The 26,101-nt window shown below is 46.3% G+C and overlaps 1 protein-coding gene across 2 annotated transcripts; it reads right to left on the bottom strand.

The window, feature by feature from the left end:
* On the bottom strand, positions 1–23,755 carry NR1D2 (nuclear receptor subfamily 1 group D member 2). Of its 2 annotated transcripts, XM_014887285.2 has the most exons (8): positions 23,603–23,755; positions 19,962–20,222; positions 17,936–18,024; positions 16,871–17,015; positions 14,661–15,277; positions 11,350–11,535; positions 7,435–7,645; positions 1–3,073 (listed from the first exon to the last, which is right to left on the bottom strand). In XM_014887285.2, the coding sequence occupies exons 1-8, from the start codon at positions 23,616–23,618 to the stop codon at positions 2,877–2,879; spliced, it is 1,722 nt and encodes a 573-aa protein (XP_014742771.2). In that variant the 5' UTR covers positions 23,619–23,755; the 3' UTR covers positions 1–2,876. The 2 variants fall into 2 exon arrangements, with proteins under 2 accessions (XP_014742771.2, XP_014742770.2); XM_014887284.2 differs by lacking the exon at positions 23,603–23,755 and having other exon boundaries at positions 19,962–21,718.
* Between the last annotated feature and the right edge of the window lie 2,346 nt (positions 23,756–26,101).

The raw sequence follows: 26,101 nt of genomic DNA, 5'->3' as shown, positions 1-26,101 counted from the left end.
TTTAGCTTGCTGACATAATGCCCATATTTAATCTTTTAAAACAAGAACAAAATCAAGAATAAAATCAAGAATAAAAATTTCATTTAAGTTCATACAGTACATTAATCTTTCAGCAATGACCCAATCTACAGTACTCAAATGCCTGGCATGAAGTCTATTATCTCAGCATTTAACAAGTGTATAACCAGTGACACAGTAAAAGAAGAGCTCACAATACACAGCTAACACAATGAGTTTAGATTTTCTTCTAAGAGTCCAGCTAGGGTTTGTAATACATGGGTCACTTTTGAACCATACTTTAATCAGCTTTTTGTTCAGTCAATCTGTTTGGGGCTTTTTTTTTTTCTGTTATGTGAGTTTTTCCATTATGTACAGGAAGATTATTTCAAATGAAATTGCACAAGTTAGAGTATCTATCTATAGGCATACATGGTCAATCTAACTAAAAAAATTTAATAAGCAGTAATTACTCAGTCCTGGTTATACATTCCTAAAGGCTTAATAATACAGTTTTAAGAAGAAAAAAAAAATAAAACAAAACACAACAAAACACAGCTGTAGGGTGGCAATCTCTTTAAGAAGCCTTCTTCCCTCCCGAAACAACCACGGGCTAACTGTACTTTCCATGTCTGAAATGGGGTCTGCAAAGAAGTAATTTCAGCAACTAAATAATAAAAACCGTGTGACTGTGTCCTCTCTAACATCTGAACGGTTCGATGCATAATTCAGTGAAGCTCTCAAACAAATAATACTGGCAAGATGCAGACTGTTAACAGAAATTAGGACAATATGCCCCGATAGCACATTTGGGTAGCAAAACTGTATGTAGGAAGGGGCCATTACCCGGTGGTTAAAGCAGCTTGAAGCAGGACAGCCCTGCCTGCAGCAGCTGCAGAGGAGGGGAAAGGGTGGGCTCTTCTGCTCCTTAGCAAGGCTACAGCTGAATTTTCCCCACCTCTATCAAGCACTTGCCCCGCCTGCTCTCAGCCCCTTCCTCCTGTCTGAGGTGGAATCCCCAGCCCAAAGGCCAGGGGAGCATGGCAGGGTGCAAGCCCTCCCTCTTCCCACCCCAGATCCTGATGCCGAGCAGCAGGCACAGGTCTGCCGCTGCTGCTGCAGCTCCACCACGGGCAGGAGGCTCCTCTCAACCCACCGTGGTACAGGCAGGAGCTCTGCAGGCTGGAGGCTTCCTAGCCCTGACTACCAGGAGCAGACTCCCTCCAAAGAGCAGCTTTACCAAACGCTAGAGACCCAGAGGGCTGCCTCTAAGGCAAGTTAACCGAACAAGGGTGATGGAGCATCTTCTTCCCACATTAGCAAAACATAAACGTAACTAATTAACATAACTGCTTTAACTTCTTTTCATCTCTCTTTTCTGGTGCCAGGTCCTGCTACAAATGGAAAAAACCCCATAGAGAGCTGCTTTCCTAGATGGAAAAGCAGCAGAATCTTAAGCCTTGTGGATCTGCTTTGTAATTTGCTACTGGCATAAACAACAAGAAAACGTCCCATTTGTTTGGTTGTTTTTTGTGGTGTTTTTTCAAGGAAAAAAAAACCAAAAACCAGACCATCTAATGCACCTTCTCTGCACATCACACACGCTCACATGCACACGCACCAATGGAGAGCTCCAGAAGAACAGGCATGGGAACCACAAAGCCCAAATGGTGAAAAGATGTGGGGAATCTCACATTTCTGTTTTCAATTCTCATTTAGCAATGAAGCAGCGAAATGATGTACTGCAAGAAATAAACAAGTCACAGAACACACATACACCCAAATGCAACCATGGATACACTTTTCCCATTTTTTCATTTTCTTATAGACTTTGCTATTCATTTGATAGTTTCTTTCTGGCTGTGCTGAAGTTTTTGAAGAGCATCTGGTACTTATTTAACCTATATGAGAACACAAGAACCTCAGTGGCAATGGACAATCCATCTCATTAGTGCCACAACCAACCATATCTGCTTGAGATTCTCTACAAAACCCTTCTGGAAGTTGAATCTGACTCTGCCTCTTTAGTGCCACTCTTGGTTGTTGTTTTTTTTGTTTTTTTTTAAATTAACAAACACAGCATATTAATGCAAATTTGATGTTTTCTAAAAAATGCTCAGATAATTAGTTCAGCAATATGCAAAGTGCATCTATTTGGTTCTTTCCATAGATCACCTTCTGTTTTAAGTTTAAATTCCTTCACAGTTTAAAATATTGTGAAGAAATTATATGTATACTTTATGTATAGAACTATTTATATACATACACATATATACACACAACTCTGTATATAGCCATAAACACTCACTACTGAACTATTTATATTATATACACATGGCATGAACACACGCTCAGTGAAGAGTTGGTGCAGGCTGAAACCATTCCATCAGGTTTAATGGAATAACAATAGTGAAACCATGAGTGAGTTATCAAGAGACACGGACATACATCTATTAGATAAGTGAAAGACCAATTAAATCAGCTCTTCCATTTTCCCATTAGCACAGGATTGTTCCCACCCCATTCCATGCTCCATAAGCACATACACAGCTACTTTGCATTCAGTTTACATGAGAGGGCAGTGGTGGTTCTGTTTCCTAAATGAAAGGAGAGTCCATATTGGCTGGGGCTCATCACAGCCTCTTCTGCAGGAGTGCAGCACAGCTGGGCTTGGATGCCTCGGAGGATTCCGAAGGCTGTGCTGCCCTGCCGTCAGCTGAAAGCACCTGCCAAAGCTTTATTGCATGGTTATGGGACAGCTATCAACTGTTCACAGTCTGTGAACTCTCTCCAACAAGTGGTACAACTGTATAAATACATATTTTAGCACAAAACAGTTTAACACGAGGCAAGTCCAAGTACAAACGAGACCTAAAGGCCTATGGGTGAACTTTAAAGGCCAGCAGTTCTTCAGAGTGCATGTTGTTTAAGGAACGCAAGTCGGGTAATTTCAAAAGAAGTTTTGTGAAAATAGAGGCTTCATTTGGGTGATTTTTCATAATTAAGGTCCTTAATGCACGGATTAATGTTTCCTGAAGTGCCTCCACAGAATTGACGTTTTCTATTCCGGAGCGATCTAAACCAAAGGCAGAGAGAGAGAGGGAGAGAGAGAAATTAAAAAACAGGAGGGTGGGGGGGGAAAAATTGACTGAGCAGATGTAGCCTGCAACATAAAATCAGGGCAGTAAGAATCCCTTACTAAATTAACAAGCACAAGAAAAATCAAGATACTTATGCCAGAAGTTTTAAATCACACACCAAAAGTCTTTCAAAGGTTATTCAGCATTAACTTTTCAAAGTACTAAGTTCATGCCAAACTGGCAGCATTCAATCACTATTTCTGTGATCCCTAATCCATGTTTCCAGAGAAGGACAGATTGAAGCAAATGTTTAAATATGTTGCTGAATCACAGCTTTCAACCCAAGGAGAAAGACAGGGCACACGAAAGTAAAAAAACTTTCAAACATTTCTTAAGGCTAGATATAGAACCCTAAACTTGAACCGAAGGTTTGAGGAGGAAATCCCACTCGGGACAAGCCACAATTGTTATCTGCACAATGGGATTCTCAGGGGCAAAGGGAGTACAAGCATTCATATGAATGGGCACTATTTCCAAGCGTGTTCTGAAGCACTTACAAAATGAAACACGATGCACCCAAAAATTCCCAGCTGAGGAAAAGAAGAATGTCAACATCGAGACAAATATTATGTTCTCACATACTGCACTCCCACCATGCCTGAAGCGTTTTTTTTTTTCAAGAGAGCTGTATTTAAGAACACACCTGGTATCATTAGGTGGAACCTAAGTAAGCGGCTTGAAAGGATGAATTTTTAAGTAAAACATCTCACCTCATAACCATGCACAGTAGCTGGTTTTTTTCCAAGCTGCAGCTTCTTTTCTTAAACACTATGTAAATTCAGCAGGGCACATACAGAGCCGAGTGACTGGCACAAACAGAAATGTGCTTTGATGTGTACATGTACTTAAGCACTTTGCAGAACTGGGACATGGAATGACAACAGCTTTCTGGAGTAACACTGAGTCAGATCCTACAGTCAGAGTGGGAATCCCTTCCTTATGCTGTCAGTGGCAATCCAATCAGATTGCTCAGGTGAACAGTCTAGGAAGTCCTCCTGGACTACTCAGTGCAGCTCCCTACTGCTACAGGAAAAATTATTACATAATCCACTTAAGTATGCATCTCAAAGCAGTTACATTATTTTGTTCCTTTAGGAAGATTGTTCCAGAATCTTCTACAATTAGGAGTTCTGGTTACCATTAAACAATTTTCATTAGCACACATTCCACTCTTCTGTGAAGACTGTCCATTAGGTTTGACAGCTGCTGCTGTCTAAGAGAACGTGAGCAGACATCTCGTTGCCTTTATTTATTAAAGGATCTCTCCTATTTACCCCCCTGCTCTGCAAAAGCTTTGCTCTATTCCAGGCAGGTACAATGACATTTGTCTAGAACATGCCCAACAGAGTTTCACGAGAGCTCTGTACACTGAGAATGCCTCTGAAGGTAGAAGAATCCAGCCCAGCCTTTTCTGGCCTCAGGTGAATTACTGCAGCCTCCTTGCTTCAACTAGTCCAAGTCTTTTTTCTCCCTCTCAGTCTACTTCCAGTTGCTCCCAGTGGCCAGCATAAGATTTCGTTAGTATTATGCCAGTAAGGGAGAGTAATAGAGGGTGTGTACTTTTATATTCTTCTACCACAAAGCAAGACCCTTAGTTAAGGGATTATCTGGTCTCTAGACCTGCACAAACCACATTCTTTCAGCTCTGCTTCCGCCTTGCTTTTTCCTCCTTCAGTTTCCTCCTTCAATGATCCACCTTGCTACCTCTCCTCCATCTTCAACACATCCACCTAACTGAAGCCAGAGATGAAGAATTCTTTTAATTCTGGAATGGTACACAGATAACTCCTCAGCACGACCCAAGTGTGATCCTGCTTTTTCTTTCTTTGCCGTATGACATGGAAAGGAGAGGAAGTACAGAGCTACACACAGTCCTTGCTACTACCCCTGCTTCTTCAGCACGTTCTAGATACTCCACCCTACGAGTGGTTATTCATCCAGTGTTAAGTGGAGGTGCTTCTGACAAGTGTTCTCCCAAACAGCAGTATTTAGAGACTTAATTTCTATTGGTGGGTTTTGTTTTTTTCTTAATTTTAATCAGCTAAAAGTCTTTAAAAGGATCTTTAATTAGTGCAGCATGGTACTTTATATTGTGGATCACTTAATCAGTCACTCTTCTTTCTGCTTTTTGGAATCTTGACTACTATCTTCCTTTCAGTCTTCTCTTGAAGAACTTTCATTCTGAGAAGCAGTCATAATGGCCTTTTTCTTCCACCTTCAGTTCTTACATTTATGGCATTTTTTCCTTTGCCTGCCTCCTCCATGTCATTCTCTCCAATCCTGTTCTTCAACTCTTGTTTCCAACAAAGTGCCACCTCCCCTTACAGGACATTACTTTTTTGGTTACACTACTCCTCGAAGAGTGGTATGCAGGGATCTGTCTTTCAAGATCTGTTTAATCAATACATGCCATGCCCACAATCCTTCGGTTCTACAGGCACCTTCTCTCCTCCTGGCACTCCCTCGCACTGTGAGCATCTTCCCCAGGAATTCTGCTGAGGCCACTTCTGTTCTTCAGTACCTGCCTGAGCATGAAGCCTGCTCGTTTACTCACTTGTGCAAAGTAACAACTGCAGCATTTCGATCCAGTCTCATAGAGTAAAGTTGCTCTGAAGATTTTTGAACTCACAGTGATCATCAGGATTAGCTTTGTGTCTGGAATACAGCCCCAACATTGACTAATAAAGCTGTCCTTTATAAAATTTTGTGAAGCCGTCCAGGAAGGTTGTGATCAGACCGCAGATCAGACCATGAGGTAGCTAAGATAGGCAGCAATAATACCCAAAATGTGATCTGAAAAATCCTCAGCAACTGCAAGAAGCCTGAATACCAAACACCTTTTCTCTCTGTCCTGTTGCATGGCTGACACTACATGCTGTACACGTTACATGCCATCTCTAAGCTAACCCCTGCTGGGAGCTGGCAATCAGCACAGCGCTTTAAAGGCGGGGGAGATGGCACTGTGCTAGAAGCGCATTTAACAGAACAGATACAGCCACTTTGGCTGAAAACAGGTGGCACAGAGAATGAGATATTCTAGGACCCAGGAGCTGAGCAAGCAAGAAGAATGGCTGTAAGCCTAGTTAAGAGTGCACAAGAAGGGGAGAGACCTGGTTGTCAGTCCTTATTTTAAAGGCTGCCTCCAGTTCTTGTCAAGAACTTCCAGAGTCTGGAAAGGCAACTAAGACCTCCGGTTTCCCCCTGCTACCTGAACATTTTCATTAATAGATTCCATGCTTCCTTCAGATTACAGTGCCTTCCTATAATGCTGCCTTCACACTGCCATTTGCTCTGGCTCTTGAAGCTTGCTAACTCTGTGCCACCCTCTGCTCATTATCACGGCTTACAAAATGAAGAGGCAACAGCTGCTCTGTCCTATGCTCTGACATTTCAGTTCAGCCATGCACAAAGCTATTAGACTGAACTGTCCTACCTTCTTACAGAGGCCTTATGTGCCTACAGCATCATGCCTGGGTGCCCCTGCTTGATGACACGTGGGTCTAAATTGCTCATGTGAAAGGGGTGCACTTGTTCAAGGAGTTCAGTGCTCCCCAGCTGCTGGCTCACTGTCTTAAGTGGGTGCTGTGAGCATTCCTGCAACCTACCTTTAGAGAGCTTCTAACCCAGCAAGCAGGGATTCTGCATCTTGCATTGCAGGCATTATATGTAGAGCTAATGTGCCTAATTTGAGGCTTGAGATAATACTACAGAAGTAGGTGCTTAATCCTTCTTTGAATCTGGGCCAGGGTGCTTTGTCTATCCAGGGACTGAAACAAGATAGGAGGCTGGTGAAGATGTCAGTGGATTGACAGCCTTTAGTGGTAAGAAGTCACGATGCAGATGATAGGGCTTTCTTGCTGACATAGGCAGAGATCAAACTGTTGGATTTAGACTTAAGTAAAATACGCAACAGACTTAAATGACAATACTTGGAAGCAAAAATACCACCTCATCCAAAGACTTATGCTGTGCAAGTCAGGAGTAATTTCAGTGATGCTGTCCTGTGAAACTTAGAGGAGTTAGACAAATAGCATCTAAACGGCCATGTGGCAGCTATTTGTTTCTGTAATACGTAGAAAGCAGCAGGAAAACATAAGCCCATCGTGATCTTTTTTTTTTAAGGGCAGTATTAGAAAGACTAGGCATGTTAAAAAGTACATTACAGGCTGCTACTACCTTAAAACCTACACAACTGCACTTAGGCAGGAAATAACAGGGTACACATTTTACAGAAAACATTTAACAGGGAGTCATATTCAATTTTTGGCAAAGGTGGAAGTTAACTTTCTCTCCTTACCAGCAGATACCAGGACAACCGCTGTAAACAAACTCATTTCCTCATCGCTAAGTTGCAGGGCATTTAGTTTCTCACTAAATTCAAACATTGAGTTGAGCAGATCACCAGCTCCCATTGAATGCAAGTCATCCACACTGTACTTCTTGCCACTCAGGAAGGTGACAGTACGTTCCTTTGCATCAAACAAAGATGCAAATCGTACCATTAAAACCTGGTGAAAGAAAAAAAGAGTAACAAAAAAACCAGATAAATGTAGGTGCATTTCTAGAAAAGCCAAAGAAAAAAATTGAACTTTCAAACATCATTCAAAGTGTCTCGTTAACCATTCTAAAAGCATTCTATACAGAAACTGTCAGCATGCTACTGAGCTGCAAAACACAGTGCAAGCTCTGGCCCCGTAATCTGAGAGAAACAAACAAGTGACAAAATTAGGGAGTGGATGCAGGGGACGGGCTACAGCATATGAAAGGCAGGAAAATTAAAATTTAAGCCTCAGACAGCCTGAGCCACACAGACCATGTCATTCATAAATATGCGAGTAGGACAACTTGCTTGAGCCACACAACGGCCAAAGGCATACAGAGCATTCAAAGAAATGTTTTCCTGGCCACACTCACGAGGAACAAAATGAAGGTACTGAACCAGATTCTCACTTGGTGTAAAGTGGAGCAGCTCTATGGAAACAATGCTGATTTACACCACCTGATGATTGGGCCCCCTAGGCATTCTTTGGAAAAAGTACCATGCCACATCACTGTACCCACAGGAATGTTAACGAGCTCTGCTAGAAAGGAGCCACATGTAGAGCTTTTAAAAGGCTGGGGAAGCACAGCTTGAGATGGCACCTGGTCTGCAGCAGCTGGGAATACCCCTTTGGTGCAAGCACCTGGGCTGGAGCAGTTGAGGTGTGCTAAACTTACCCCTTTGGGCTGAAATTTCTCTTGTGGCTTCTCAGTTGTACTGTGAAATGCTTCCCTCTGGAATGGCTTGTGAAGTTTCATTTGTTCATGTTCAACAACCTTATTTACATTTACAAGGTTTAAGTTGCACAGAACAGCCTTCTTATTTGAAGAAAACTAACTGGCATTGGTTAAAACTTCAGACTTGCTGTCATTTCTTGGTGTGACAGTTTTCTCATTTACCCTATTAACTGCATTAATTCAAATGTTTACTACAGGTGAGAGGAGAACCAGGTTTGCAAAGACTAGTGCTTTTGACAAGCTTAAAGAAAGGAGTGTTCAAAACAAATGAAAATGTTTGAGAATTCAAACACTGTTCATGCACATTACATGACCTGCTCCTAAATTTTACAAGCCAAACAACATGCAGCAACCTTGACAGATACAACACCACCACATACTATTCACTTTTGTCAGCTAAGCTATCTGTCCTCTGATGACATTAACTACAGAGTGCAGAAACCCAGATGCAGAAGCCATCAGAATACAAAAAAAAAAACAGGCAAAGGGCAGGCAGACAAAGCTGAACTTGTGCATTAGCACAGACCCACCAGGTATCCAGCAACCTTTCAGTTCAAAACGGTATTCTCCCTATAGAATTGGGCTTTAAAAACATCTTCAAACAAGGAGCAACCAGGATTAGTGCTGGTATTCAAAACTGAAGCCCATGAAGTTGTGCTGACTTATTCCAAGGCAAAGACCTCACCTATTTCAATGCCACCACTCTAAACAAGGAATAATAGTTTGGACTACGGCATAGCACAGGATTGATTCATCCATTTCACTTCAAACCAAGCTCATACTTGCACATGCTGAGGACACACCTGATCAATCCTATCACCTGACCACAGCAGGTCACATAAAAACCTCCACTCTTGGAGGTTGCTTGATCATTTCTCTACCAGCTGCAGTCAAATCTGAGTCACTACTCAAAGGGATCCAAGGGCCTTGTTAACTCTACCATCAACTACATTTGGGGGGGAGATGGAAGAGGGCCCACTCAAAACCAGTCAAGTTCTTTATTTTAGGCTCACTGCTGTTTCTAAGCTGGCTCTCCTAAGAAGCCATGCAAATGCCACCACGATACACTGAGCTCCCCAGTACTCCCAGTTCTAAGAGACCTTTTTAGCTTACGTGTGTGTGAATATATATAGCTGTGCAGCTTCTGCACCAACGTTGTCTCCATGTGTCCTCTTACCCTCAAAGGAACAGGCACTCCTCGAACACGAGCTGCTAAGAAGCACAGTGCCAAGCCAGCCACACCAGACTTGGAGGCAGCACTTTCACTTGAGTTCTTCTATCAACATGCAGACATTGGAACATCCTGGTTCAGTTACCCAGAAGACAGAAATGACCTTGGATGCACCAGGCTTTCAAAATGCTTTTGCCTCTATCGCAATGGTTTCATTAATCCCACTGGGGATTTTTTTCCACTGTTAGGCAGCCCTACTGTTTTTTTTTTCCTGTTGCTAAGATGCCACATAGGCCTTTAACTACAAGTTGTAGCTCACTAACGGGAATCATAAACGTTTCTTATAAATAAGTGAACAGTGACAAGCATGCAGCCATACATAATTACTAATTCCCCTGGATATAGAAACCTCCTTATCAGCAATGCTTGTAACTGGCAAAAATGCATATGAGTGAGGCCTGAGAAAAGCTTCAGGTGAAGCAAGGCCAAGACAAAACGTTTTACTTGACATTATAGGGACAGTTCAAACCAAGTTTTTCACCCTCCTCCTCCTTGGCAGAGGAAGGAACCAACCTATTTGTGTAAGGTGAAAATAGTGAAGAAGTAAAAATATAGCCCCTTCACTACAGGAGTTGAATATTAAAAGGTCAAGAATAAGTACAACAGAAAAAAATACACGAGAGCAAAATGAAGGAAACAAGAAAACTAACAGACACCAGGCAACTTGTATTCAACTTGTATAACTTGTACCTTCCAACCCAACAATTATCCATTTTAGAACCAGGCTGTATAAATGTAGATAGAAGACCCAATACATCACATGAGAAATGTCTTCATCTCAGGTAAACATAAAATCTAGCATCTCTCTTTGAAAGAATAAATCATGTAAACAAGAGCAAAGGCATCACCAATGCTACACTCCCCAGAAAAGCACAGTAACATCAAATACTTGGGACTTTGGCTCCTCTGACCCTCTCTATTCAAATTTCACATTTGAATATTCATGAAATGCGTACAGTCTCCAGTAGACAAGGGTCTGGAAGGGCAACTAAAACATGATGTAAAGGTCACCTAGTGAAGGCCACTAATTATAAAACAGCACCAAGCTCTGTGGTATCATTTCCAAATTAATACCACTAATTCACATATACGTCATGACCACAAGTGGATGCAATTAACCACGAGGACCTAGTGGGATTAGTCTAGAGTAAGTCAGGCTGCAGCTGGCACACAGTATCTACAGAGCTGCAGCAGTACAGGTAGTTACCACTGTTACTGTATTGGACATGGAAGCTTCAGACACTCCCAAGTTGCCACCAAAGTGGTGACTGGTCAGGATTGGATACTCTGGCTTTTGCAGGAAGCAGAGTGGCACAAGGAAGGACATGCAGAGCAGTGAACACAATATTCGACAAAACTTTTAACTCAGTAGACAGCTTTCTAACCTATCCACCCTTCAGGTGCAGTACAGCTCCCCAGAGTAAGCAAAGGTAGCTAGAAACCCCTAATTATGCATTTATTAAAGCCCAGGGAAGAGGGAAGGGTAGAAGAGCTGAGCAGTTTTGAGCTCACTGGAAGAGGGACAGGTCACCAAGGTCTGACCTGTCACAGATCCCTTGGACACCATCACCTCAGAGAATGCTCAGAGCATCCATGAACAAGCTGGTTTCACCTGATGTAACCCAGTTCCATTTGGTTCTGTTCTTACAGTGTCAGACTGATGCTCAGCTTGTCAGGTTTGCAATATACACACAGTGGTCTCACCTCAAAGGTCCCAGCCTTCAGAAGATTGACCTGGTCATGCTGGGAGAGATCTCGGAAACCTGGGATGCGCTTGGCGAACTCCACCACTTCCTTCACTGCAGGAGTAAAACTCAGGGAAAACTCTTCCCAGACTTCATGGCCAGACTTGTTTGGGTCCACATGGGGAGTCTTACTCATTGGGCAGACCTGATGTTTGAAAAACATAGACAGAAACAACTTTTAAAGGTGCCATTCCAAATGCTGACAAATACTTAAAAGAAACACATTTATTATTCAACAAAACTTTGCAATAATGACACATAAAAAAAAAAAAAATCAATTCCCAAAGAAACTGGCTTTCTTCCTCTTGCTTTAAAACAAACAAGAAAAAAATCCATGGGATTGTTAGCAATCTGTTTATACATTTGTTAACTTTAGAACCTACAACACTGTGTACTGCAAAAGACCTGGCAGAACCAAGGTTATGCTATTCTTCCCTGACCTCAACTGATCTGTCTGACATCTGAATTTTTCTTTATTTGTATTATCCCTGTAATTTCACAGTAAATTGAGATTTCACAATCAATCAGTTGCAATCTCACAGTCACTACGACATTCATTCTCCCATCTTTCTTGTTTTGCAGGCAGCTGAAATGCTTCAGTCAAGGCGACAAAGGTGTCAACACCAGAACAAGAAAGCAAGCCGTGGTTTCCTGAGTCACAGGTTTACACCCTCATTACAAGGATAACCCTCTTCTGCAAGTTTGCTTTTACTTGTATCACTGAAGGAGGAACACCAAGGAACTGGTATTCCAGTATTTCTCAGTCACAAGATGACAAAGTGCTCTTTCTTTTCTACAAACATACAGCTATTTTTTGTAGGAAAGTCTGAATCCATCACATTGAGATCAGATGTATCAGTCAGGGCTGACTGCCAATAAATTCCCTCTGCAAGAGCCAACCAGAAGCTCTATGATATTTTCAGTTCTAGCTTCTAAAATTTATATCTTTTAATGAAGCTTAAACATTTTAATATTCATTTCACCTGTCATCATCAAGGACAAAAATTCCTTTTAAGTATTCCCCACAAGTATACTAAATGGTGTATGTAATCCTACATGATGTCAGCAAACAAAGAGAAAACAGTGAAATAGATTAGCAATTCCTCAGAGCTGAGCTGTTTTTGCAGGGCATCTTGGATATGGTAACTGCCTAGCAATTCTTTGTGTGGGAGGTCCTAAGATTACAAGACTATAGTATTTTGGCAAAAGGAAAGGTCTAGGCACACAACCAGAAGGACAGCAGATGCCAACCACTGCTCTGAATGGTTCACATAGGTATTGTTAAAAATGCAGCACTCACTGAAAATAAGCAATCTCTGGTTCAGTAGCCTGCCCTGCAGCAGACACAAAAATCACCTCAACTTCTCATTCTACAACAGCATACCCTTACCCACAGGCACTAAGTTCCAAGGGGAAACTACCACCTCCACAACCAGCGCACTGTGGTATCTTGATAGACCTCAGCCCAAGAACCAGAGTATCTCACATTAGAAGAGCCCCAAAAGGATGGGGTCCAACTCCATGCTCCTTGCAGAGCCACCTAAAACTAAACCATATGCCTAAGAGTGCCATCCAGGCACTCCCTGAACTCTGACAGGTTTCCTATGGAAGCAGTTGTTGTCAGCTCGTACAGTCACCAGTTCTCTTCAGAGGAACCTCTTCAGGAATGACCTGTTCTGCTTTTCTTGTTATAGGGGTATTGAGTAAAAACGACCAAACCCCTGAACATCTGCTTCCATACTGGTTCAGAGCCTAATTACTTGCCTTTATTGCTGCTGACTCATTTTGGTGAGATCATGAACTCTGAGTTCTTGGGCAAAACCCTCATCCATATCAGGGATGTGGGGCGGGGAGGGGGAGCTGCAGTGCTCTGTTGGATTTGGTTTTGTCTCCTCATCAATGACTAACTCCTGCCTGCAGCTGCCATGCACAGGTCAAACTGACTGGTTGAGGCTCTGCAAGGCAGGACCACTCCCTGCCCGCCCATACTGACAGGTTTAACCTCTGCTTCTCAGGAGTGCCAAGAATGCCGTTGTAGTGACACCACATACTTTCCCTGCAAGGAAGAAAGGCTGGGAATTATTAGTTGCCACGATGTAGTGCCTGGAGTCTGCAATTAAGGTCAGACCCTGCTAGGGATAGCATGGTCTATATATGCAGTAGACAAAGAAGAGTTTAAAAAAAAAAAAAAGTCCCCATGGAAATGCAGCATCAAAATAAACACCTTCACTGTGGAGACCTTTGGGGGTCTCCAAAAACCTGTGAAGGATCTTCACGAAGTAGGAGGAAGAAAAACGCCAGCAGCTGAAGTACTTCAGAAAGGTCAGGGGCTCGCGCTTCACACCAGGAGCGCAGGATGAGAACGAGGATGTTATGTTCTCTCATCCCAGGCGGCTCCAGTGATAAAGAGAAGGACAATCTATTTTAAGGGGCTTACAGAACTGGTTGCCTGAATGGCAGAGAAACAGCAGGTGCAAGGCAAATGAGAGGGACCTGTTAAGCAAAGGCAAAAAAGAAATCCCAACCAAACCAAACCAACAACCATATGCAAAAAACCAGGAAGCATCCTTGTTAAGAATTCAGTGAGAAAATACTCTAGCAAAGTCATCTAAGGTACCCAGAAGCGTGTTCAGAGCCTCACTTGCTTAAGTACTACAGAAAAGACCCTGAACTTCTCTCTAATGGTTTAGTTGTGCATCTTCCTCCTGCCTCTGTTCAGATCTGAAGATGTTCTACTGTGAAAAGGATGCGTAACCTGTGGGCCTCATCAAAACGAAACAAATTAAAAAATCCCCATCACCAAAAAAGCAGCCTGCCTGGCCTGCAACAGAGATTTTAGAACCCACAGCAAGGCCCGTAGATTGGCTTAAAATCCTAGGCCTGGGGTTTTACCCCAGAAATTTGCTCTGAATACCCTTAAAGAAAATACAGCACATCTGACTGTACAGATTCTTTGAAAGTGAAGTCTTCAAAAGGACTGAGTAAAAACGGGAATTTATAAACTCCTATTTTCATTTTAAAGTCAAGATACATAAAAAACCCATTACATTTTTTCAACCAAGCCAAGAAACCCCATCACTTGTATGACTTCAAATCCTTCACACCTTGAGCCAGTTCTGTCCTTCATCACAATCTGCACTATCAAACTTGTGTCCCCCTTTAAAGTTTCAGCAGTTGTGCCAGCTGCCTGCAGCTTCACTGACTACCGAGGCACAGCTGGATCACACCCACCAACAAGTAAGTCAAATCAAACAATTGGTATCAATATACCAGATGCATTCTTCCTCCGGTGCTGCAAGAGTAAGTGGTGTTCTTGTTTGGAGAAAAGCCATCTTCTGGGATCCTCTCACACATCCGCTGAGTGTAGCCACTGGTGAAGTTCATGCAGTGGCTGTTAGGGAAGCACACGGCATGCCCACTGGGATAATGCACTGTGCTCCTCCCCTTGTACTGTCCGCCAAGGTGCTGCTCCCTCTCAGGGTACTGAGGTCCACCCAGGCCACCAACACAGTGCTCGCTGCTCAAGATGTACTGCTCGGTGCCCTTTGACACTCTCTCCCCACTCTGGGGCTGCATCATCTCTGCTGGGTTTTGGGACTGTTCTTGGTTGTACATGAAAGTGTCTTTGTGGGCCCTAGTGACCATACCGATCACCTCCTCCTTAGCCATGTCAGCACTAGGAGGGGGAGAAGGGCTCTTGATGGGTTCTCGCTCTTGCTTGGGCTTGGAGGAAAGATCTTCTTGAGGTGCTTGGTCTTGATGTTCTGTTAATGCTTCGCTGGGCAAGTGACCACTGAACTGGCTGTTCATCATGGTTTTCATGGCACTCTGCATTTCAATCAACATCCGCTGTTTTTCACGTTTGGGAATACGGCCAAATCGAACAGCTACCAAGGCGGACAAATGGACAGTGGTGGAAAGGGGGAAAAGAAAAACAGAAAAAAAGATCACTCATAAAAGTGTTAACATGTACACACAAAATACACACCCCAACAAAAAATCCTGCCTTTTAAGGCAAGATTTTAACTGCTCTCACCAATACTACAGCAGGGGTATTACCAATAACGTCAAAGAACATAGGCATAGGACTGGCATGAATACAAATGTATGCTGTTGTTTGCACACAGGGAGAAGGCAGCCCTAAGGCACAGTCTGTAATGCCTTTTCCCCTTTTGCCTCAAATGTGGCTGTGCAGTATACACACAGTTGTGTTAAGTGAAGAAGTGTCAGACTTTAAGACTGGATCTATTAAATCGGCACAACTTCATCAGCTGACAATTAGCTGAATGTACACATAGTTCATATCATCTTCACATCAAAGTCCTACACGGACCAATTACGTAACTTACCAAAACAAGAGAATCAATGCTGAACGAAGCTTACCTTGGGAAAATTTTCTTGATAACTTTGCCTTGACAAGGACATTTTCTGCTGGCAAGGGGATGGGCATCATTGTGGCTGCAGCATTTTGACCCTGTCCTAGGGAATCTACAACTGCCTCTCCCACCCTGTCCAACCACAGCTGCACAAGGGCTTATAACCAGTTTCGACTGATGTAATTATGCTCGTGCAGTAGTCCATCATTAATGTAACTAAGTCTCTTTCATTAACGCAGGTGCAACCTTGTGCACAAACAAGCGCCTAGGGGATGAAATAACTCCTATGCACGACAAGAACTCAGAACAATTATTTAAAATAAGTTCTAACACTCCACCCACTAAATTATTAACAGCCCGAGATTCCTAGTTCTTGTGAAATAAACACCCAGAGAAAATTAAAAAGTGAAACAGAAGGAAGAGTTCTGGTTGTGGCAGTAAGCTGTGGCAGACAAATGAACTACACTTGCAGCATTATTTATTAAAATGCCACAAGGAGTGGACAGCCAGCAAGGTGGTCAGAGACACTGACCAACATCACCATTTCCTCCTTGCCTTTCCTCTCCCTCTAAGAAAACAAAGAGGGGGGAAAAGAAAAAAAAAAAAGGAGCAGATACATGCTCGTCCTATGCACCCGAAGCTAACTCTTTAGGCTCTATGGCGACTACTCTAAAGCTATCAGGTTGGGCAGAATTCCCTTTCATTGAAAAAGCAATAGTAACAAAAGAAAACAGGAAAAAACAAAGAAAAAAAACAGAAAAATATGAGTCTTTTTCAGATTCAGGTAGGATACAGCTGTAAGTCTTAACATTAAACCAAAATCGAGACACTTGTTACAACCATCCCCCTAGCAGGCCACTGCAGCACATCCCACTGCATCAGCTCCACAGGCGGGAGGGGAGCTCTGCGGCTGCCCACAGCATCACCTCACCAGCCCAGGACACTCATGGAGCAAGAAGGCAAGCTGAACTAAATGCTCTCAGAGAACCTCTCCTTGACAATAGGGCTTGGCTGCACTATCTGCCATTAAGACCCTCAGCAATTGTTTTTGAGGTGGGCAGCAGATTCCCTCTCAGAGGATCTCTGCTCAGTACAGGAACGTACCATCTCTTGACATCCCAACAGACAGGCATTTTTTGAAACGACACTGCTGGCATCTGTTCCTATTCATTCTCATTATAGAGCAGTTGTTATTCTTCAAGCACTTCTTATACTGGATGTTTTGCTGAATGCTTCTTCTGAAAAAACCCTGTAAACAAGCAAAAAAACCCCACAACTATCATTACAGCACATGTCAAATCCTTCCACCAAGATGCATCTCTCTGCGAGCAGAGACAGTAAACCTCACTGCATCACATCAGCTGCTTCAGAGCCATCAGCCCCAAGAGATTTTAAAGAACTCAGTACTCCTCGTGACTTACTTCCCCTTTGTGTGTGATCTGTATGTAATGTGAACTAGTTATGATTTCAAATTACAGAAGATGCCAAGTTGTTCCCTGCATAGTCGGCACCTAAGAGCAAAGTATCTCCAATACTACCTCTATCACTGTACTAACAGCTCCCTAAGAACTCCAACACTCATGACATCAAGTGCAAAGATGGGAGTCAAAATAACATCTTTTGACTTCCATCTCTGCAGTTTGGCAACAAAACCATCCTGCTGCACCACATGACCTTCAAAGATGATTTTTTCACATAACCCTTTATGCTGCTAAACTCCTTCACAGAAAATAACATTTGCAATGTTACAGATTAAGAAAATACGTATCTAGTTCTAGATTTCCCTGTGGTAAAGAACTGCTTTTCCAAAGCTGTTTTGTTCTGTGTCCCAGCCTAGGTGACAACTCACACCCACTGTCTCTTAATGCAATTAACATGCACATGTCTTGCGTGACATGGTCCTTACCACCTCTGCTTCCAGTTCATGTTCTCTGCTGTGCGCTCCAAGTCAGGCAGCATTGGACAAGGGGTGGGAACAGAAAGTACTGCAGAGTTTGGAAAATGCTGTATACTCCTAAGTGGTTTGCCTGTTCCCTACAGCTTCTGAAATTTCTCATATTTAACAGAGAACTACACCGATTTTTTTTTTTTGGCAGTATCACCCCTTTTCCCCTATGGGGAGAACTTGAGCATTTCACCAGCAGAAAGGTGAGCAGAAATATAGCTCACCTTGCAGCCCTCACAGGCATGAACACCATAATGAAATCCTGAAGCGACATCTCCACAGACTTTGCAAAGAAGAACCATGCCATTAAATTCTAGAATCAAACAAAAAAGTCAAGGATATAGAAACCAATGACAACTGCAGGAGCATGTTTCCAGCTTTTAAAACCTGGACTTAAATTGAAATATGTCAGGTCAGTTCAACACATGAAAAAATACAGAAGAACAGACAACATGAATGTACAAACACCCTGAACAGTTCAGAAGGTACCAGTGCAAGGGTGGGGGAAAAAAAGAGGACAAACATGAAGCACTCAAACGAATAGGGAGAAAGCACATATTCACTGAGCTTTCAAACAGAGTAGCACTGCACTCAGCAGCAGAAAAAGAAAGTCTGCTTACATTTAAGCATTTTTAAAAGGACCATTCAGTTAACTAGGCCACCAAAGTTCAGGCTCAATCTGTTTTTTCCATCAGGACAAGAAAGCCTATGAAAGGCTACAGTTTCCCCAGTAGAGAATAAACACTTTTTCTTGAAAACCAGAAATACTAAAGGACACTTTATAATATGTTCAACACCAGCCATACACTGTACCTATCTGACAACAATTTAGGACTGGTAACTCAGCCATATCTACATATGTAGAGACCACTCAAATGAGTGCATATCCAGAACGGCTTGCACATTTCAACTGGAAAATACCTTCTCAGTCCCATAAAAATGCTCATGGTTTGGGTTTTTAAAGTTTTTCTCCCACCTATTTTATTTCAGCTTGTCAATAACATTTTTTTGCAAGTCCTAAGTGCTGGTCTAACATTGGTTTCACTGAAGCCAATGGGAATTTTACCAGTGAGTTCAGTAACCACAAAGTTACCTTAGAGACAGCTGGAAATACTCCTACAGAAACATATTCTACCAGAAAAGTAACTTATTTGACATTTGGGTTTCATTTGTAAAAAGGAACTAAAACACTTTTTTAAGGTTTTCAAAAAGAAAAGGAACGAAACCACAACTTTTTTTTTCAACACTGTTAGTACTGAGCTAAAAAAAAATATCTATCTGAACAATTTACAATAGGTTTCATTTCAGGAACCTCTGCCCTGATATCAAGAACCTAGTTACTAGAGAATTTTTAAGTAAAGGTTCTTACTAAGAACTTAGGGTAGGAACACTAAAAAAAAAAAAACCCCAACAACAAACCAACAAAAAAACTCCCTATTTGAGGTAGAACTATTAGACACTTATTCTAGCTTCGTAACAATCCAAAATGATTAAACAATTCTGCCAATAAAAGAACTGAGCCTCCAAAAGACTGAATTCCAGCTGCTTGCTGAATCACTCATTCCAGTATTTATTTTGAATCCTGCCCTTCCAAAACTATTCAAATATACTTCTCTACCACTGATCTTTTCTGATTACCAAAGACGTGTGAAGTAAATACGCGGAGATAGACTGTTACATGTATTTTAAAAGGCAATCCTTTAGTTCCAGTTTACAAGTATCTTATTTTTTACATCCACAGAATTACGACTTGGAATCAAAAAGATAACTGTTCCACCCACAGCAATAAAAGTATTACGCTTGGGTAATTAATTTATTTTGTTCCTCAGAGCTGGGGGGAGGGAAGGTGAAGGGGCAGGACAGAGTATGAAATAACAGAGAAACTAGATTTCCAAGACAGCTCCATAAATACTCTTGAAGGCAATTTCTGACTGTATTACCTTTACTTCATCACTTCTTTTTAACCAAGTGTTTGATTTTACCAAGATCAATTTTCACTAATGAAGATTTGAAGTAAAGCTGGACTGTATTTATGGACCGTTTGAAGTTGGCAGCAACGGGACCCCCATCGTATTAGCATTTGTATGGCAATACCACATGTATTACCACACATGTAATGCCAAGAGATACAAATGGAGGCTTTGCTGTGTGCCTACACCACAAGCCAGAAAGGGAGACCTGGTTGTAACACACAGGGTTGTAATACATAAGGGGAAAACGGTGTTTTTCAGGAACTGGCACCAAACATACTTGTGACTCCATTATGGCCTTTTGTCAAACCAGCAACACTCGACTGGTTTGTTTTAATAGTCTCCTCCAGCCGATCGCTCTTCGGCGCCCCGTCAGAGCCTTCACTGCTCCGGCCATTGCATCCGCTTTCCGAGGAGGAGCTGTTTGGAGGAGATGGCACAGGCGAAGAGGACGACTGGAAACCGCTGTCTGAGCTCTCGCTGTGACATGAGGCTGGGCTAGATGCCGAGCTCGAAGAGCTGATGTAAGCTATCACACCCCCTAAGGCAAGAAAAAAAGGCAGCACGTAGTGACATAACCAGCAGACATGCACTGCTGCCATGTGAGCCACACCGTGACCCAGCACCACCAGATCAGCCATTATGTGCTCCTGGGAGCACTCCTTTCCCTCCCTCTCTCCCTCAAGCCTGTTTGTCTCCATTCGTTTTCTAAGGCTGATCTCCCAGTCTGCCCCATCCCCTTCTCCCATCTTATCAGCCTCCTCTGGCCCAGGCATGAAATGGCATAGCCAAAAGACTGAGCAACAAGCCATGGTGCTGGAAGGATGGGGCAAGCACGGACAGGGCATGGAGTGACCCAGAGAGGGCTTCTCTGGCCACCCTCTGAGCAGAGCTCATCTGGAGCCAGAGCAAAGATAGGATCTTACAGCGCTGTGGAGCCAGAATGCAAACAAGCTAGGTTAGGGACAGAAATAGGGCAGGGAGAAAGACTTCATGCAGGCTAGGCGCCAGAGGCACAGAAAGGAAGGGCTGGGAGGTGCTCACGATGCAGAAGGGAAAGGGGCAAGGGAAGGAAATAGCAATGCAGTCTGGTTAGCCTACTGAATGCCATTTGTCCGGCTGCAAGCCTTTGTAGAGTTTCTAGCAGCAGCTAAACTCCAACTGCCAGGCTGCTATTTGCAAACAGCCTCTGTCCTGCCGCGTCTTGCAATCTGACACACTTGAGAATCCCTCAGATGAAACAGCTTTTTGTCCTCAGGCAGACCTGGGAGCAGTTCTGGCTTTTCACAGGCTCCTTCTTCTTGCTCGTAAGCAAGAGGAATTGTTTGCACTTCATATGAGTTTGTCTCCAAGACTCAGCATTTCAAAAGTCAATATAAAAACATTTGATATTTCACACGAGAATTTCAAAAGCCATAGCCATGAAACTGTTTAAATAAATTACACGCAGTATGTTCTACATTTTATGCCCCTATTGCTCAGTGGACTCTCTTCGCTGATGACTCAGGACATTGCAGCAAGGAACTCCACACACCAGTAAGAATTCAAAACTTTAAAAGGGCCATGCACTGCCTGCCTTTGGAGGAAAAAAAGCACTGGTGTCTGTAGAGTCCTTGATCAACTGAATTGGCACGGCAGGCAGAGGCTGTAGCATCTTACATCAGCCATACCCTCCTCACAGATAAAAGCAGTGGTCTTATACAACCCTGGAAACATCGCTGCTTGCACGGAACAATTCTGACTTACAAATTTTCAATACTTTTATAACGGTTCTCTTAGCACCTCTGCAGCAACAGAACTGGCCCGCTTTCTCTCCAACACTGCATTTTTTTCTACCAAGGAAACCCTTGTCAGGAGGGTTCCCTGATGAGCACGCAGCCCAGGAGCTCCTGGCAGAACTGCCAGGGATCAGAAGTCAGACTGAGGGGCCATGTGACACGTGCAGGACACACAGACTGCTGCTCACGTTCCCAGACACCAATGTCCCTGCACCCTGCCACTGGGGTTGTTCCCGCACTGATTTTTTTATGATTTATTTATTTCCCCCCCCTTCCCCCCCCAAAGAAATCCTCCACACAGCATAGCACGCATTCCGGATCAGGTTTTCGGAGAAAGGAGGATTGGCAAGGGGGTCACGGGTTCAGCCGTGGCTTGAGAAACGAGGCATCATGAGCCACCCGTGCTGGGCTAAGACACCACCTGTTTGACAAAGCCTGTGCCATCCCCCAGCGCCGCACGCGTCTCTGCCAGGTGCCAGGTCAAAGCTCACTGTTCACCTGGTCCAGGGAGGCACCAGGCTTCTCAGCAGGCGCCATCCTTATCGGCAAGGGGCAGATCGGGACACGCAAGCATAGCCCCTGCAGGGAACTCCACGTTTCTCCAGGCCGCCACCGCGCCCCATTATCTTTAAACCCTGCTCGTAAAAGAGATGCTCTTTTCCCTCAAGGGTAAGGCCAATGTCACAGAGGAGCATAGAAAGTGTGTGCCTGTGGGGGAGTTTCACCTCTCATCTCCTCAGAGCTGGACGAGCGCCAGATAGCTGGGCTGCTCTGGCACCCTAGAGAGCTTGGCAGTCTTGCCAGCGTCACAGTTCCGATTCCTCCTATTTTTTTGTTATTTTAGAAGTTGCACTTCCCTGCGAACCCTGGTTTTGTTTGGTCAGCAGTCGAAAGTTGACTCTCTCACAGAGCACAGGGTGACATCTCGGAACAAAGAGCACAGACACGGAGCACGTACGCGCGCACACGGATGCTGGCAGCCGCAGAAAGGGGGGACCGGGGCGCCCGGTGGAGAAGGCAGTCCCGGTTCTGTGAACTGCCGGGGATTTTCTCAGGGAACCCACCTGCCGGAGGGTGGTGAAATGAGTCATGTGGGCTACGGTGAACCGCGCTACTGCGGCGGCGGCACCCCCGGCTGAGTGACACGGACCCTTTGGGCTCTACCTGGCGGGATTCACTTTACGGACGGGGCGGGGGGCACCGCAGCGTGCCGGTATTTCATTAACACAGAGATGTGGGAAGCGGTAACGCCGCAGGGGCGCGAAGCAGGCGGCGAACCGGCGGGGCGATCAAACCGGCCCCCAGGACGCTGCGGCAGCAGGGGCTCCCCGGCCGGCACCCCCGATCTCCCCGCCTAACAAAGCGGGAAGCGAGGGGGGAGCGCGGTCGCCGTGCCCGCAGCCGCCCTCCCGCCTCACCCCATTCCACCGCACCGGGGCTGCGGCTTTTCCCTGCCGCGGTCACGCGGCGCCGGGGCTGGAAGAGCCGGGCCCGCCCTGCGCTGCCCCCGGGCCGCCCCCTCCCCGTTACACAACACCACCCCCGCGCATCGCGGCGGGCCGCGTGCCGCCGCCGCCGCACACGGCCGCACCGCGTGTCCCCCCGCGACCCCGCGCACTCCCCCGCGCCGCGCCGCGCCGCCGGGCGCCCCCCCCCCCAACCCCCCGCGCTCCGCCGCGGCGGGGGCGGAGCCGCGGGGGCGGGGCTGCCCGGCGCCGCAGGAGCGGCGCGGCCCCACGTGTCCCCGGCGCGCCCCCGCCGCCGCCGCCGCCCCGAATGTAGGTCACCAAAACAGCGGCCGCCCGCCCGCCCGCGCGCCTCACGTGTCCGCGCCGCCCGCCGCCCCGCGCCGCCGCCCCGCCGCTATTATGCAATGCGCGCGTCACCGCCCCGCGCGGCCAATGAGCGGGCGCGCCGCGCGGAACGTAAACACAGCGCGCACATGGCTCGCCCGGCGGGTCCATGTGAGGCGGCGCGGGGCCGTCCCGGCCACCAGCGGGGCCGGGGCCGGGCAGCGCCGCCGCCCGCCGCGCTCCCCCCGCCCCGCCGCGCCCCGGCCGACCCCCGCCCGCACCCCCGCGCCCGCCCGGTCCCGCGGGACCATCCCGCACGGCTGCCCCCCGCAGCGGCCGACCCCGCTTACCCGCGCTGACTTCCATGGCGGCCTCCTCCCGCAGGAGCACGGGCGGCGCCGCGCTGGGTTCCGCCGGGGCCGGCTCGGCTCCGGTCGGCGCGGCGCGGCTCCGCTCGGTCGTTGTCTTCGCAGCTCCGTGTCCCCGCCGCAGCCCTACATGCAGCCGGCGGGAGGCAGGCAGGCAGGGAGGGAGGGAGGCGGCCGCGCTGTCTCCTGTCAGAGCAGCGGGTGCGCGTCCCCGCCGCGGCGCCCTCCCCTTTACAACAAAAGCGCTCTCGGGGAGCCGCGCAGAGCGAGTGCGGCACCGCCGCCCGCCCCGCCCCGCCTCTACCCCGCCCCGCCCCGGCGGCCGCCCCGCCCCGCCCCCGGCCGCCCCCCTCACCCAGTGACACACTTTCCGCGCCGGCGGCACCGCTCACGTGCGGCGGGAGCGTGCGGGAGTGCGGGGGCACTGCGGCGGCGGGGGCAGCGCACGGAGCGGGGTCCCCCCGCCCCTCGCCGGGCGGTGCGGCTGGGGAGCCCCGCCGAGGTCACCGGCGCTGCCGCAAGCGGCGCGGTGCTCGCCCACCGCGGCCGCGGGGCACGGCGAGGGGCGGCGGTGTGTGTCAGCTGCTCCTCCGCCGAGCACCGGCAGGAAATGCCACCGCTGTGACTGCCGCAGCTGACGAGCTCTCTCCTATCCCGACACGAGCATCTGACAGCTCCCAGTTCCAACTGTCAGCGCTCCGTGCCCCCTTAGCCGCGTGTTTTCTCGCTGCCGGGAAAAGGGAATATCTGGGAGAGACCCCTCTCGGCAGCGCACGCACACACCACTGCAGCCATAGTCCCTCTCTCTGCAGCCATAGCGAGAGGCCATCACACAGTTTATCCCGATCTCCATCTCTCCTGTTTTCTTCTAGGACGTGATTTTGTCACTCCCATAGCGATTGCCTCTAATACCTTACACCGTGCAGTGATGTCTCTGGGCACAGACCTCCCGCAACGGGGGAGGGATGCGCCCCCAGAGGACCTAAAGCAGGGTGTCCCCGCCAGGGTCCCCAGACTCCCGCTCCCGGAAGGAAACCCACGAAGAAAATGCACCACAACAAAAAAGGGACCAGAAAATTGGGGAAGATTCTCCATTAAGACAATACAGAGCCCAAAATGAAGCTCTGTCCCTCCCTGACCCCGGGTTTCAGAGGCAGATGTGTGGCTTCGTGGATTATATTAACCTCCAGACTGAGAGTGAGGCAGTGGAGTTAAAAGAGGTTAACAAGTGAAGCTAAATGCAGCTAAATGTAGTTTACCGCCTCCTAATTTGGGTGAGTTTCCTCTCCTCTCCTCTCAAATGAGGTAAACAGGTCAGTTTGTGTGAGCTTCATCACTTCTCGAGCAAGGTAAGAGGGTGAGCTTTCCCATATTTCTCTGCATGGTCAGCAGTTGGGAGGCATACAGCTTTCCTCTTGGTCCACACTCAATATCCACCACTATCTCCAGACCCTTCATTCCCCAGCCCCGATTTCCCATAGAAAAAGCTCCTCATATTCCCAGTTCTCCTCCTCATACCAGCTTGAAAGTACATTTCCTAAGCCCTGCCATGCTGCCTTCTGACCCTTGTATAGTCCCTGCCTGCATGCCCGGGGGCCGAGCAGTGCTGCCTGCCCTGGGCACGGTCAGGTACAAGGCATGATGGCCCTCCCTCCCTTACCATGCTCAGGGCTCTGTCTCGCTCCTCTGCCTGGCTGCTGGTCTTTGTGGACAGAGCACAAATAAGATGTATTTGATATTAGCTTATCACAGCATCTCAAACCCCTCAACAGATTAAACTGGCCTACAGACTCAAAGGAGAAGGTAGTGAATACATCAAATGCTATTAGAAAACTAGCTTGAACATCAGCAACAACAACAGAGCAAGTCCTCTCTGTGTATTCTGTGTCTCTGGAATTTCTAATGTTGTATTTGGATTTTAACAAAACAGATGTTTGAGTAATGTTTATTAACTGGTGGTTCATCAACCCCAGATGTTCACTGGGCCTGCTAAAAACCCCTACAGAGCTCTTGCTTTTGGATAAGGCTTCAATATGCCAGTATGGAGGCATTTGGCACTCAGACCAAAGGTCCACCTGGCCTGCAGGCCGTTTGTGGTGCTCAAGGGAGGCTCCAGGTTTTTCAGGTGCAAGGACTCCATTCCTGAGAGTGGTCAATAAAGGGAAGGACTGCTTGTTCACTTCCTTTGTGGGCAAGGATAAATGCTGCTGCTCCTGCCTGGCGGGACAAATGGGAAAGGCAACGTACGCAGGTTCGTAGGATGCCATAGGGAGAGGCCTTCACATTATTGCTCCCAATCTCAGTTCTATCCTATTTACTGCCACAACGTGATTTTGTCACTCCCAGAGAGATTCCAGCCTCTAATATCTTTGGCCATCTACTTTTGAGACTCTCGGGGATCATTATAGCAGTTTCAGCCTGCTCTTTGCTTCTGGTGCTGCACTTGGCAATCCTGAAGCCAACTCACATCTATCTTCAAGA

This window comes from Sturnus vulgaris, chromosome 1 (genome assembly GCF_052056855.1).
Source record: "Sturnus vulgaris isolate bStuVul1 chromosome 1, bStuVul1.hap1, whole genome shotgun sequence".
In the NCBI taxonomy this organism is placed as follows: domain Eukaryota; kingdom Metazoa; phylum Chordata; class Aves; order Passeriformes; family Sturnidae; genus Sturnus; species Sturnus vulgaris.
Note: the sequence above shows the minus strand (reverse complement) of the source record. Positions and strands in the feature narration are given on the sequence as shown.